This window comes from Phocoena sinus, chromosome 6 (genome assembly GCF_008692025.1).
Source record: "Phocoena sinus isolate mPhoSin1 chromosome 6, mPhoSin1.pri, whole genome shotgun sequence".
Taxonomy (NCBI): domain Eukaryota; kingdom Metazoa; phylum Chordata; class Mammalia; order Artiodactyla; family Phocoenidae; genus Phocoena; species Phocoena sinus.
Window position 1 is genome coordinate 86290377 of NC_045768.1, and position 13861 is coordinate 86304237.

Genomic DNA, 13861 nt, shown 5'->3' on the forward strand with positions numbered 1-13861 from the left:
GTTTTGCTTGGCTTGCCTCCCCAAGGAGATGGCAAGTTTCTGGAGAAGGGAGACCTCGCCTCCTATTTCTTCTTGGAGGATCCCAGATCCCCCAATGATGGCCCTGTGAGGTCACTCCATAAATGTTATCCTCAGCAGCAGCCGTGAGGACTCTCCTGGGTCTTTCTTGTCTCTTCCAGTATGGACGGACGCCTCTGCACCTTGCAGCCAACAACGGGATTCTGGACGTGGTCCGCTACCTCTGTCTGACAGGCGCCAACGTGGAGGCGCTGACTTCGGTGAGTAGCCCTCTGGCAGGAGAAAGCAATGGCAAACCCCTCAGGCCTCGAGGGCACAACGGGAAAGGTATTGCTTGGCAACTGCACTCCAGAGCAGACAGGCTGCCGTTAAGCTTCAGCTCCTCTGCTGCAGTTACGTAAACATTTGCCCACACAAACCCGGGGTTAGAGCCCGAGAATGCCTCATCCTCTTCTTCCACCAGGTCTGCACTGCCAGGAACAACTGCTGTTTCCCACTGGCCTTTTCGTTTCCTGTGTTACACAACAGGCCTTTGTGTTTTCCATTAGGTTGTGTGTTTATCTTTTCTAAAAGTGCCCCCTCCTTCCAAGGAGGGAGGAGGAAGGCCCCCCAGCGTTGGGAGAACAAGTGACAAGAGCTGTTCTCTCTTTTTTAAAAAAAGTCCGGCTTTGCTCTTAGGCCCACAACATATTTTAAAATGAGATTTCTTTAAATCTCATTTCTTTAAATGTCTCACTCCCGACATTCCCTGTTCCAGACCTGGTACCTCCCTGCAGAAGAAACCCTTTGTTTCACATTTCAAGAAATACCAAAGAGGAAAAATATGTCCGCTAAGAGATAAGGTTGCTGTTTTTACCGCTGCGGTGAAACATTATCATTTGAGTTGTCTCTGGCCCAACAGTGGATTGAGTCTCCATTTGCTCATGTGGGTGATTCCTAAAACTCACTAGAACTTCGCTGACATAAAGTGTTTCTCTAAGGAGACCCATCGGAGTCTTGAAATATGGTGGCCAACCTTGGGAAAATCAGGGCTCTGAGGCTGGAGAGTCATACAGGGATTGGCAAACTATGGACCACAGGCCAAATTCAGCCTGCTGCCTGCTTCTTTTAATAAAGTTTACTGGGACACAGCCACGCCCATTGTTTACACATTGTCTGTGCCCATTTTCCCTCTGCAAGGGCAGACGAGCAATTGCAACAGAGACCCTATGGTCCTCAGAGCCCCAAATATCTGCTACCTGGCCCTTGACAGAAAATGGGTACTGGCTCTTGGCCTAGGACATTGCCTCCCTGACTGCGCTAATGTGACAGGGATGTGATTCCCTCCCCACAAGCAGTGGGTCTGTTCTCAGCAGTGTTGAGCCCCGAGCTGGGCTCTTCTGCAGGCCCAGTGCTTACCAGCGCTCTACCTGGGATTGTCCCTTCTTAGGGCACCTCCTTGTCCATCACAAACCCACCTACCGCCGTGCAATGACCTGATGAGCCATTATCAAACCCTGACCATCCATGCCTTGGCACTCGGTCTAGCTACTCCACGATAGAGCATTGATGTACATTTTGATGGGGAGAAGTACTTTTTTGTTACAGATGTTGCCTCATAAAAAATAAACTGTCAGGCTTCCCTGGTGGCGCAGTGGTTGAGAGTCCGCCTGCCGCTGCAGGGGACACGGGTTCGTGTCCCGGTCCGGGAAGACCCCCACATGCCACAGAGCGGCTGGGCCCGTGAGCCATGGCCGCTGGGCCTGCGCATCCGGAGCCTGTGCTCCGCAACGGGAGAGGCCACAACAGTGAGAGGCCCGCGTACCGCAAAAAAAAAAAAAAAAAAAAAAAATGTAAACTGTCGAGGACGGCTGTGAAGATGCCAGCAGCTGCTCCTGCCTACCCGACAGTGTGGGCCGGGACCTCTGAAATGCGTGACCTTCGGCCTCTGCTGGGTCCTTGGGCTGCCCCCTGACCACTGTGAGCCCGCAGTCATCTCCCCTTGCCTTTGGCCTCCCCACAAGAGGCCCTCGGGGGTAACTCTGCTCCCCACCCTTCCCAGCTCACTGCAGGCGTTTCTCCCTGGTCCCTACGAGTCCACCACGGGACCTCAGTCATCTGTTCATTCAGCAGATACGGAGCATACACTGCGCACCAGGCACAGAGCAGCGAACACAGAGGGGCCAAGTCAGGCAAGCTGCTCCTCCCTCGGGAAGCTTCTAGTCTAGTGGGAGAGAGTCAGACCCAAGGGTCACAGCAGTAAGTATACAGCTACCGGATGGGACCCGTGAGAATTAAGAGCCAGAGTCCTCAGGGACGTTTCCAGGAGTGTCAGGACCACTCCTTAGAGAGAGTGGAGAGAGAAGGAAGGGCCCAGGCCGGCGGAGCTGGAAGGACAATGAGCTGGAGCGCAGCCCGGACTGGCCCGGCCAAGGTGGGGCTTGGTGGGGCTGGATGTGCATGGCCCCCCAGCGGGCATGGTGGAGACGGGGGTCTCCTAGGGCGGGGAAGCCACGTGGGCTCCACGCAGGGTGCGGGTCATCACAGAGGCGCCGTGCTGAGGCCGGCTCCATGGAAGGACAGCTTGCTGCCTGTGTCGTACTAGACTTTGTAGTAGCCGCATCTGACAAGGAAAAAGAAACAGAGGAAATTAATTTCACTGATATATTTTAATATGTTAAAAGTAACATATAAAGTAATGTATTTTGCCCAATAACATGCAAAATATTATCATTTTGACTTGTAATCAGTATTTATAAATTATTGAGATACTTCCAGTTCTTTGATTGAAGTCTTGGAAATCTGGGTACGTTTTATACCCACAGCACATCTTAGCTCGGCCACGTTTCCAGCCCCGCGGAGCTGCGTGTGGGCTGGGCTGCTGCCTTATTGGACAGCACAGCCCAGCCCTCTTCGTGAGCCAGCTTTTCCCCTCTGCCTGACCGCAGAGTTCTTCCCGTTGGGCACCACCTCCCTTCTGAAGGTCCAGTCCTCTTTTCCCTTCCCTCCTACCTCTCCTCCTCCCGCCACAGTCTGTCCTCGACTCCCGGAATTCCCTCGACTCTGCAGAAGCCCCAGTCACCTTGCCTTCAAAATTTTTTTATTGTAAAATAAAACAGATTTTTTTTAAGGAAAGGACATGAGCAAAAGTAAAACTTGGTGGATTTGACAAACACCTTTGTAACCCCACTAAGGTCAAGAGGTAGAATTTTCAAGACCACCCCAGAAACCCCCGGTGGCCTGTCCCAGCCTCAGCCCACCCCGCCCCTGCCCTCAGTGGAAGCCCCACTCTGACTTTTGTTGTACTATAATCACTTCCTTCCTTACCTTTCTTTGTTGTCTTTCTCACCTGAGTGCCAGCAGTTATGTCTAGTTATCTCTCCAGGACACGGCACTTCCTAAACACTCTCTCCGGCCTTGGATAAGAAAATCCTACTTGCCCCTGCTTCCCCTCCCATCTCTGCTGCCCTCCTCCAGCTCCAAGGCTTCTTGCTGCTGTTCCACGCCCCCTGGCCGGCTGCCCTCCCGCTCTCTGCCCCCTGCTCCTCTCACCAGCCCCAGGGCTGCAGCTGCACTTAGGAACTCAGGCCCACGTCTGGGTCTCCGGCCCCACTTGTTCCCTGAGCACTGCGCTGGGACCCAGCCTGGTGAACACCACCTGTGGAAGGCCCCCCGCCTCCACGCTGCATCCTCTGCCTCAGTGTCTGCCCTTTGCAAAAGCCTTCTGCGTACATCCAATCGTCTGGTCCAGGAAATGTGGATGCTCTCTTCCCTGGCATCATGCTGGTGGCCACATCCTTGATTCTTCTCGAACTCACAGCTCTTCGTCCTCTGCCTCCACTTGGTTAAAATCTCACTGTGTATTTCCCCCAGGACCAGCTCTGCCTCGGAACTGGTCCCTCACCAGTAGCCTCATGGCCCTCCTGACAGTTCTGACCCAGCACCACATTTATCATTCTGGAAAAGCCAGTCTGCAGTGGGTTCCAGTTGCAAATCATCCCGGGGCTCCGTTGCCCTCAGGATGTGCCCTCTGTGGCCTGGTCCCTGCCCACTGCCCACCTCACCCTTCACCTTGCACCCCCTTGGCTATACCAAACTGAGTGGGACTATTTGCAGGTCCTGGGACCTCGCTCATTCCCACCTCATCCAGTTGGTACATGCTGTTCCTTCCCTCTGGAACCTCCTCCGTTTCCAGCCCCACCCCTTGCACATAGTGCCCCCACGTACACACACATACCCCTGCCATGAGGCAATAAGACGTGCTTCTGCCTTCATAGGGAGAGCCTTTCAGTGCCTAGGAGGCACCCAGGCACATAGTAGTGCATGATGTTGGCGTCAGGAAGATTCCGGAACACTAACTCCTTGTCATCTTCCAGTATTCCACTGGAGCCCCAGGATGCCTCCTCTTTCCCAGTCCCCTTCAGTGGGTATGATTTGCCCCCTATCTTGCTCTGTTGGAATTGACCGCTGATTCTCCCATGAGGCTGTGAGCCCTTGGCCATGATCACATGTAACTTGTCCTGGTCTCCTAACTGGTGTCCCTGCACCCATCCTGCCCTGTCCAGTCTGTTCCTCACACAGCAGCCTGCCTGACCCTGTGCAGACATATGTCAGATCATGTCCCTCATCTGTTCTGACCTTCCTTCAGCGTAAAAGTCCTTGTGATGGGGACGTCCCTGAAGACCTGCATTGCCTCCCTGTTGCCACCTCTTCCTCCTCCTCCCCTTGCTCCGCCTGCACCAGTCACACGAGCTTCCTTGATATTCTTCAAACATGAGAGTCATCCTGCTGCCTCAGGGCCTTTGCACTTGCTGTTCTTTGCAAGACTTCCTCAGGTATCCAAATGTCTTGCTCACTCACTCAAATATAACCTTCTCGGGCTTCCCTGGTGGTGCAGTGGTTGAGACTCCACCTGCTGATGCAGGGGACATGGGTTCGTGCCCCAGTCCGGGAAGATCCCATGTGCTGTGGAGCAGCTGGGCCCGTGAGCCATGGCTGCTGAGCCTGCACGTCCAGAGCCTGTGCTCCGCAACGGAGAGGCCACAACAGTGAGAGGCCCGCGTACCGCCAAAAAAAAAAAAAAAAAATATATATATATATATATATATATATATATAAAACCTTTTCAGTGAGACCTCCCAGACCACTGTGTGTGACAAGCAGGGCAGTGAGTGCTAGGATCGCTCGTGGGCCAGCTGCAGACCCGGCACCTTGCTCAGGGGTGCATGGTAGCACAGGGCCAGAATGAAGAGATACAGCTCCTACCCTTTTCCCTCTTGGACAGAAAGTCAGGGAGTTTGGGGACACTCTCAGCTCTTTTTTTTTTTTTTCTTTGATGATTACTGCTGCTTGCTTTTTTTGCACCTGGTACTTTGTTGGTTCTTTCCATTTGGTTTTCTCTAATCTGCTCAAGAACCTATGTAGTCAAGGTGTCATTTCTCATGCCGTAGATGAAGAAACCCAGGCTTCGGGAGGCCGAGTGACTGACCACACAGCTGGGGAGGGGCAGAATCCGGACTTAAACCTGGGTCCTTCTCACTCCAAAGTTGAAACTCTTTCCACTACACTGGTAGACATTGCTTTTGGAAGCCCAAACAGTGTCCTTTAGAGCAACATGTTTTGCAAACTGTGAAGTGCTGTGCAAACGTAAGGAATTGTAATTGATGGCTGTTTTCCTGAAATTTGAGAGACTTAACAGTGGAGAGTAACTTGGCCAGTGAACATCCTCTGTCTGTGTGCTATGCAGATCTGAGGTCTTCAAGAGAAATTCATGGCCAGTCACACCAGAGGACAGAAAATTTAAGTCAAAGCTCAGATTGCTTCCAACTAAGGCAACGGTCCCAAAACTTCGCTGCACAATGGAATCACCTGGGAGGGCTTTCGAACCCTAATGTCCAGATCGCAGCCCAGAGAGGCAGAAGCAGAGCATACGGGTGGGAGCCCGGCAGCAGGAGTTCTTAAAGACCCTGGTGATTCCAATGTGCTGTGAGATTTGGGAACTAAGGCCTGTTCTTACCATGTCAGGAAGGATCTAGACAGTTTGGCATGCATCCCTGGTTTGGATGTGGTGTCTGACAAATTACCTAATTCACCCCAAAGCAAACTAGAAGCTTTCGTCTGCCCGTTGGAGCCATTTCAGGACTTGAGGGGGGGCGGGCAGAGAGAGGCGGGTGGCATGACTGTAAAGCACGCCTCCTCCGGAGTGCCCACCTGAGCTTCGACCACAGCCTACGGCTATGGTTCTCAGCTGGGCAGCTTCACCCCCCAGGGGACGTTTGGCAATGTCCAGAAACACAGGGTTGTCACAGCTGGTGGAAGAGGGATGCTACTGGTGTCTAGTGATGGAGGCCAAGGTGCTGCTAGCCATCCCACAGCGCACGGGACAGCCTTCCACAGCAGAAAATCGGCCTAGCCACAATGTCAGTAGTGCCGAGGCTGAGAAAAGCTGATCTGACGGCAGGGATTGTGACCTGGGTTGAGAGATTGGCAGGTGTGCTGTCAGTCAGATCCGGGCATTCCCCCAGCCTCCTCGGGGAAGAGAACTTTAACTGTCACTGGTGAACACTGAGAGATGGGCCAAAGGCCCCCTAGTCTTCTTATTTAAAAAAATACTGCTTTTATTTCTTTTGAAGTTGCCTCCCATCTTTTCTACTTTTAAATTTGTAATAATTCCTAAAACTGCAGCAGAAAGATCCCTCAGCCTCTGTTCCCTCCTTGGTAGTGCGTGAACAGCCGGCGTTCCTGCCGCCCTGGAGTGGCTGTGAGGTTACTGCACACGACGCACTGAGATTATTAAGAGGCGCTCAATAAATGGTAGCCATCATCGTGCATGTTCACGGCCTGGAAACAGAAAGGAATTCGTTCAGTGTGAAACTGCAGCCCTGTGAAAATTCTCTAATTAAAAAGCAAACACCAAAGTGCTGTGGACCCTTATTCCCTCCTTTTATGTTCACTGAAAATCTTCAGATAAAAATTGTAAAACTCAGCCTTTCCTTTGAAATGCACAGTAATTAACAGTAACTAGCTTGATATGAGTGCTACAGATTGTCTATGGAAGGATTTTTTTTTTTTTTTTTTTTTTTTTTTGCGGTACGCGGGCCTCTCACTGTTGTGGCCTCTCCGTTGCGGAGCACAGACTCCGGACGCGCAGGTTCAGCGGCCATGGCTCACGGGCCCAGCCGCTCCGCGGCATGTGGGATCTTCCCGGACCGGGGCACAAACCCGTGCCCCCTGCATCGGCAGGTGGACTCTCAACCACTGCGCCACCAGGGAAGCCCTATGGAAGGATTTTAAGACGTTAGCTTCCACTAACTAGAATTCGCCAGCAAATGGCAGTCTTTATCGTTGGCCTAACTGAAGAGAGGAGGCTCAGGACACAGGGTAATCTGCCCGCTAACGAGGTGCCCGGTTTGATTAAAGCCTGTGGGCCTGAGACATCTCGCCGTTGGACCTCAAAGCACCGATGCACGTTTTTTTCTACCTCTTATCTTCCTTTTTTGGACAATAAGTGAAATAAGGATTCCACAGAAAGGGAAATAATCCAGGACATGGTCTTTTGTTCACCTTATTTGCTTCTGATGCCTGTTACACTGTTTCTGCCTCAGATGGCAGTACTGGTATATGGAACACACAGCTCTCTGTCGTGAAGGAAAATACTAATCGTTTTTCTCCAACAGGATGGAAAGACAGCAGAAGATCTTGCTAAATCGGAACAGCATGAACAGGTAGCAGGTCTCCTCACAAGACTCCGAAAGGTGAGAAATTGTGGTCTGAAGTGCTGTGTTTTTATGTGAAAGATTCTGTTTTTTCCCTTGTAAACTATGAGGATGAACAAAAGAGGCTTTGGACACACAAGTGGTACCAAAAGGCACTGGTCCTGTGCTGTGGTTTGCATATCGATTTGCATGAACACATTGGCTACCTCTCTGATTTCTTCTTCTGTATCGAGACTTGGAAATCATTGGCCTCTTTGCAGTCGCTATGCCTGGCTTCCCTCCTTCTACCCGCTTTGTAATACCTGCCCTCTCCCCACCGTGAAGTAGAGGGGAAATGAGAAAGCTGACTCTGCTTCTTTCTTTCTTAATGTTTCGAGCTCCAAGATATCACTTGTGCTCCAGTTTATCAAACGTTGTTGCTCTAAGGTTTGAGGAAGCATGACAAAAATAAGTAAATGCAGGTGTAACTTTCCAGCCCACATCATAGCAGTATGTACTGAGAGACTTCAAAATAGTCACACCCTTTAAGCTAGGGATTCTATGTCTGTGACTCTATCCTGAAGAAATGGAAGACACGCAGAGACAAAAAGTTCTATGCACAAAGATGTCCATTGCAGTATTATTTATAATACCGTAATAAAAATCGGAAACATTGAATGACCAACAATGAAGTCTAGTAAATTGACAGACAGCTATAAAAGAGAGTGGTTTGGGGCCGTTAAAATGTTTTTGAAGAGGTTTTAGTAATAGGAGTTTATTGCTTAGGATATTCCTGGGCTTCAAAGCAGAAGATAAATTATGTGCACATTGTAATCTCAACTATATCTTTTTAAAATGCATGGAAAGAACAGGGTAACAGTGGTGTCTTTGGATTTTGCTTTTTTAATTAACACTCTTCTTTAAACATTACTGTATTTTTTCCAAATTTCCTATAATAATCATGTAATAACTTTTCAAAAAACAAACTTTATAGAAATAAAAAAATTACTCAGTTAAGTGCTCATTGAAAAGGTATTGTCCAGAATAAACTTGGGGTATCCTACAAAGATCCTGCCATATAAATTGAAAAGTGCCTGGGGGAGGGATTATAATGTCTTATAATCACAGTAAATTTCACAGCTACTGAAAGTTTGAATTTTCATAGTGGTCCCCTGGTCTCCTGGTCCTGGTTGAGGGGGGAGTGAGAAGGGACACATACACGTAGGTTGGAATGATTTCTTCCCCAGTGCTTGGAGTTGACCTGGGGAAGATAATTCATTTTCACACCTTTGTGCTTTGGATCCTGTGAACTGATAAACACTGAGATCCCCCAGGCCACTGCAGGGGTTCAGTCCCCCCTTTGATCTAGAGGTTCTAGAAAGAGATCCCTCCTTATTCACACGTTCTTACAGGAAAGACTTAAATTGACTCTGGGCTTCGAATTCCCCTACTCTGTACCACCACAGACTGTCTCATTGTGAGAGAGAATTTGAACTAGAAAAACAAGGGAAAACTTTTTGTTTACAGGCAAAACAAGGGGGGTGCAGGGGAGCCTATGAGTCTGTCAGCAAATCAATAATGAACTTTCACATAAAATCTCCTAATCTTAAAATTCACTTTATTTGAAGCTATATTCAGCCAGATGAAACACAACCTCAGGCCACCGGTTTGCAACCTCTGACTTTTGCTGGATTTTATAGTAGGGAGCCCCACATTTGTGTGTGTGTGGAGTTTTACGTTCATAGACAAAGTGTCACAATATAAGAGCTGTTTTAAATTGATTCCCCGTTATAGTATTCATCCATAGAGGAAAGAAACTGAAACAAAATCTGGTCCACGGGCTGGATGAGCACACATTTTTACAGTTAATTATTTAGCCTCTAGTACGGACCACTGGTAGAAAGAAACACTTTATTAGGCTTCACACCTTAGCAGGTCTATAAACATGCTGAGTCAGGTATTCTCAGGTTTCCCACATTCCACAGACGGGGATTTTAACCCACCTGCCACTCCCGGCGCCATGGTCCTGATCGGAGCCCCAGCATTGTCCTCGTGGGTGTTTTGTGGGCTCAGCTGGCACACGGGGAGCCCCCTCACAAGTGTAGCACTCTGGACAATCCCATTGCCACATACTTTCCTGGAGTGCTGTTCACCATCTCAGAAACTCTTGTTATACAGCAGTGACCGCAGGGGAAGGTGCAGTCTATTCACCTTTAAGCAAAAATCAGCTGCAAACCACGATCTCCAGTGGTCTGAGGGTCACCCTTGGCCGAGGGACGAGGCTTCTCCTTGGACTGTGCTGTGTTTTACTGCCCATCTACCCCTTAGAAAGATCCTTCCTTTTATTTAAAGACAGATTGCTATGCTGGGTGCAAACCTAGATGTCTATTACGGCAGATTGGAAACAACGGATAAATGCCCAGAAAAAAAGACGGGAAGGAGAGTACCTAACACGATAGCTGAGGTTGGGTGGATTGGATGGGTGTAATATGTTTCGACTGCTTTTATAATTAGGAACATATATAGGAGGTGCACCTCCATGCATCTCAGGGAAGGGTGGCTGTTTCCAGACCAGAATTTTGAATTCCGGGTGGCGTGGATTCTTGCCTGGTCCCAGTTTGGCTTTCCCTTTATTTTTTTTCTTCCATTAATTTGCACTTCGTTTTTTTGGTGTCTAGATTTCTTTTTAAGAGGAAATATTACAACCTTTAGTATTTTACCATTATCCTGTGGTTTTTGTAAGGAGACAAAGAAAGTCATTTCAATGCCTGTGAATATAGTACGTCATCCCTGTTAGAGCCCACAACCTACGTAAAAGTTCACCTCTCATCTTTGCTTTGAGGGGCAAAATATGGGGTAAAGGCTGAGAGCACAGATTCAGGAGTCCCCACTCTGCCACCTAGCTGGATGAACTAGCCACCAGTTTAACAGCCCCGGGCCTCACTTTCCCTGTTTGTTAAATGGGCTGAATATAGTGCTATTCACGGGATGGTGATGAGGGTCATGGGTGATGTAAATGATGTCCTTAGAGCATTGCCTGCACACAGTAAGCACCATGTGTTTGCCACAGTCGGCCTCCTTGCTTGCATCCTGTGGACCACACTCTGAGTCCTGGGGAAACATGGAGGTTTCCGTGGAGGCTCCTCTTGTGACCCACCCCCCACCCCCCCAGGAGCAGATGTTGGGGCGTCAGCAATGGCAAATGTGGCAGGGTACGCTTGAGAGTCACTTTTAGGAACAGCCACCATTTACTCCTCGGTATGTGTAGCAGCACAGTAACTTTACATCCCTGAGATGGGGATGTTCCTGCAGGAAACCTGGACTCCACAAGATAAGCAACATACTAATTAGTGCAGAGCAGAGGTCCAGACCAAAACAGAAATATCTGCTTTCAGGGCTCAATCAGGGGCTCAGGGCTTCTTCGGTGCTGATTCCTCACCAGCCAGGGATGGTCCTTTCCCCCAGTGAGCTCACGTGCTTTGTGGCAGGCATGGGTCGCCTTCCGCGGGGTCACCCAGAGCCCCATTGCCTTCAGCGGAGTTTTCCCCGGCTCTGTGTTCAGCGAGACGTGCGTTTTCGCTTGCCTTTGTCATTCCCTCAGATGGCTCTAGACCTCAGCTTTCTGAGTCGCCAGAAAGGGAGGAGTTGGCTGCCAAGCATTTCTAACCACCCTCTATCTTTTTTTTTTTTTTAAAATAAATCCCCAAATAAATAACTGCTTGGGATTTGGGGACACCCAGCACTGGAACCTGATTCTTGAAAATGATCGCGATATCCCAGTGCATCCCTGGAGAATGCATCGCAGAGGACTTGTGGGCGGTTGCCTCAAGGAGCAGGCTCTACCTGCAGAGAAAGCCAAGAAAGTAGATTTATGTGCAATCATAACCTGGATCATCTGCAGGAAGAGACTGTCCACAACCCGGTACAATGGGTGAGGGGAACGGGAAGAGGGTAATTTATACTTAGGGGCATCTTATCACCATTTCGTTTCAATGTCATTGTCTCCTCCGTATTTACCACTGTTTCTCACCAGAGTGTTAACAGCATCAGCATTTTGGGTGGGTGGAACTTCCTGTCCTTGGAGGATGCGAGGACCCCCAAGTGTCTAATGTCTAAGGTATTCCCTCCCCCATTCATTGTGGAAACCAAAAAAACTGCCTCTACACCTTTCCTAACACCCCTTAGGGTGTTGCCACCCTCAGTCCTACCCACCCCACGTGGATCCTAAGCACAGTCATGGGGAGAAGTCTGCATCTGGGACAGCAGGGAGGTTGGCCTTAAATTGCCTTGCTATGCCATTTGGTTTCTAAGGGCCAAAGTAGCAAGAAATGTTCCCTGTGTTTTCACCTTTAATCAGTTGGCAAGTCTAGGAACGTATTTTTAAACATTTGTTAGAGGTAAGCCATGGAGCTTTCTCTTCTGGAAATAGAACCAAAGTCATCTTGTTCTTCTGCCTGATCCAGGTGTTGGTACATCCCAGGGTTTCATCTGTTCACTCTTAACCCCCTCCCAGTGGGTAGTGTCATCTTTGCCTTTAACTTCAACTGTTGACACGTACTAAGGACTTTCCAACCCTCCCTCCATCCCTCATCTCCTTCTAGAAGCCCACACCTGCGTGTCCATAGATCTTTTTTTTTTTTAATTTAATTTATTTATTTTTGGCTGTATTGGGTCTTCGTTGCTGCGTGTGGGCTTTCTCTAGTTGCAGCGAGCGGGGGCTACTTTTTGTTGCAGTGCACAGACTTCTCATTGCTGTGGCTTCTCTTGTTGCGGAGCACGGGCTCTAGGCGTGCAGGCTTCAGTAGTTGTGGCACGCAGGCTCAGTAGTTGTGGCTCACGGGCCCTAGAGCACAGTCTTAGTACTTGCGGCACATGGGCTTAGTTGCTCTGTGGCACGTGGGATCTTCCCAGACCAGGGCTCGAACCCATGTCCCCTGCATTGGCAGGTGGGTTCTTAACCACTGTGCCACCAGGGAAGCCCATGTCCATAGATCTTCTGATCTCCATCTGATGATTCACAAACTTGATGTGTTTAAAAGTCTATTCCTCATCTTCCTCTCTAGTCCTTCCTTAGTGAATGCGTGACTCCTTCCAATCACGGAAATCAGAAATTTGGTAAAAAAGAAAAAAAAAGTCATTGTGTTGACCAGCTTGGGACAGCAGAGGGTGGGCCGGAGGAAACTGAGAGAAGATTTTGATCCTTTGAGCAGGGGGCTGACTTCGGGGAAGTGAGACCCTTGCAGCCAGCACATCTGGGCAGGTGGGGGGAGAGGGTGGCCGAGCTGGGGCTTGTGAGGGTAGGAAGAACACAGTCCATCTTCCTCTCTGATCCAGTTCAACAGGAGATGATTTGGGGGTAGTGGCATGTTGGGGCCCCAGGTACTGTCTGGGAGAGCCCCCCATACACATCTCTCCCCAACTGCGTGTCCAGTGCCATCCACATTCGGGGTTTGAAATCAGCCGTGGTGGTGGTATTTCCACCACAAGAATCAGCAAACACTACAGATCAGGCCTTTCCCACCCCCGCCCCAAGCCCCCTGCAATGAGCTGGTTTTCCAGCACACCATTGCTACGGGGTCTCTGGAGGCTCCCACAATTCCACCTTGCATTGTAGGCACCACCTTCTTATAAAGAGGAGCTGCACCCTCTACTGTCCCCGGTGCTCACCCCCACTACTAAACAAAGCCCCCTCCGGCCCTCCAAACCTGCCCAAGGACTGTGTTGTTACTAGCCAAACCACTTCTCCTTCTCCTAGAGAATGGAGGGGTGCGTGTTGTGACAGGCGGGGAGGTCTTGCACTTATATTTTGCATTGGCATCCATTTTTACTATCACTGCAAGATCCATTCTCATCTGATTTTAAAATACTACTTTCAAGGGGGTTTGGGGAGTTGGCTTATTTTTATTTTGTTTGATTGTCCTTCTAATCAGCTTTTCTGTAAACTGATATTAAAAGTAGTTGCTTTTCCTAAGCCTGAGACTAGACAGTGAAGAAACATGCCCAGGAATATTTTGAAAAATAGGACAAAGTTGGGAGTTTGCCCAGAATTTAAAATTCACCACAAGTAAACTGCATTTGCATAATTAAGAGTTGCTGCTCCCATCCTGCTGGGTCTAATTGCATCCTGCCACGTGTGGAAAGCCATGTCATCTCTCCATGCTCTTATCTGG

At 49.4% G+C, this 13861-nt stretch overlaps 1 protein-coding gene across 2 annotated transcripts in view; it reads left to right on the top strand.

Moving 5' to 3' along the window:
* Positions 1–13861, top strand: part of DAPK1 (death associated protein kinase 1) — a 206961-nt gene that overhangs the window by 160184 nt on the left and 32916 nt on the right. For both annotated transcript variants that reach the window (XM_032636143.1, XM_032636142.1), the window contains exons 18-19: positions 180–278; positions 7674–7751. In XM_032636143.1, the coding sequence (XP_032492034.1) occupies positions 180–278; positions 7674–7751 (177 nt within the window). The remainder of the gene's footprint in view (positions 1–179; positions 279–7673; positions 7752–13861) is intronic.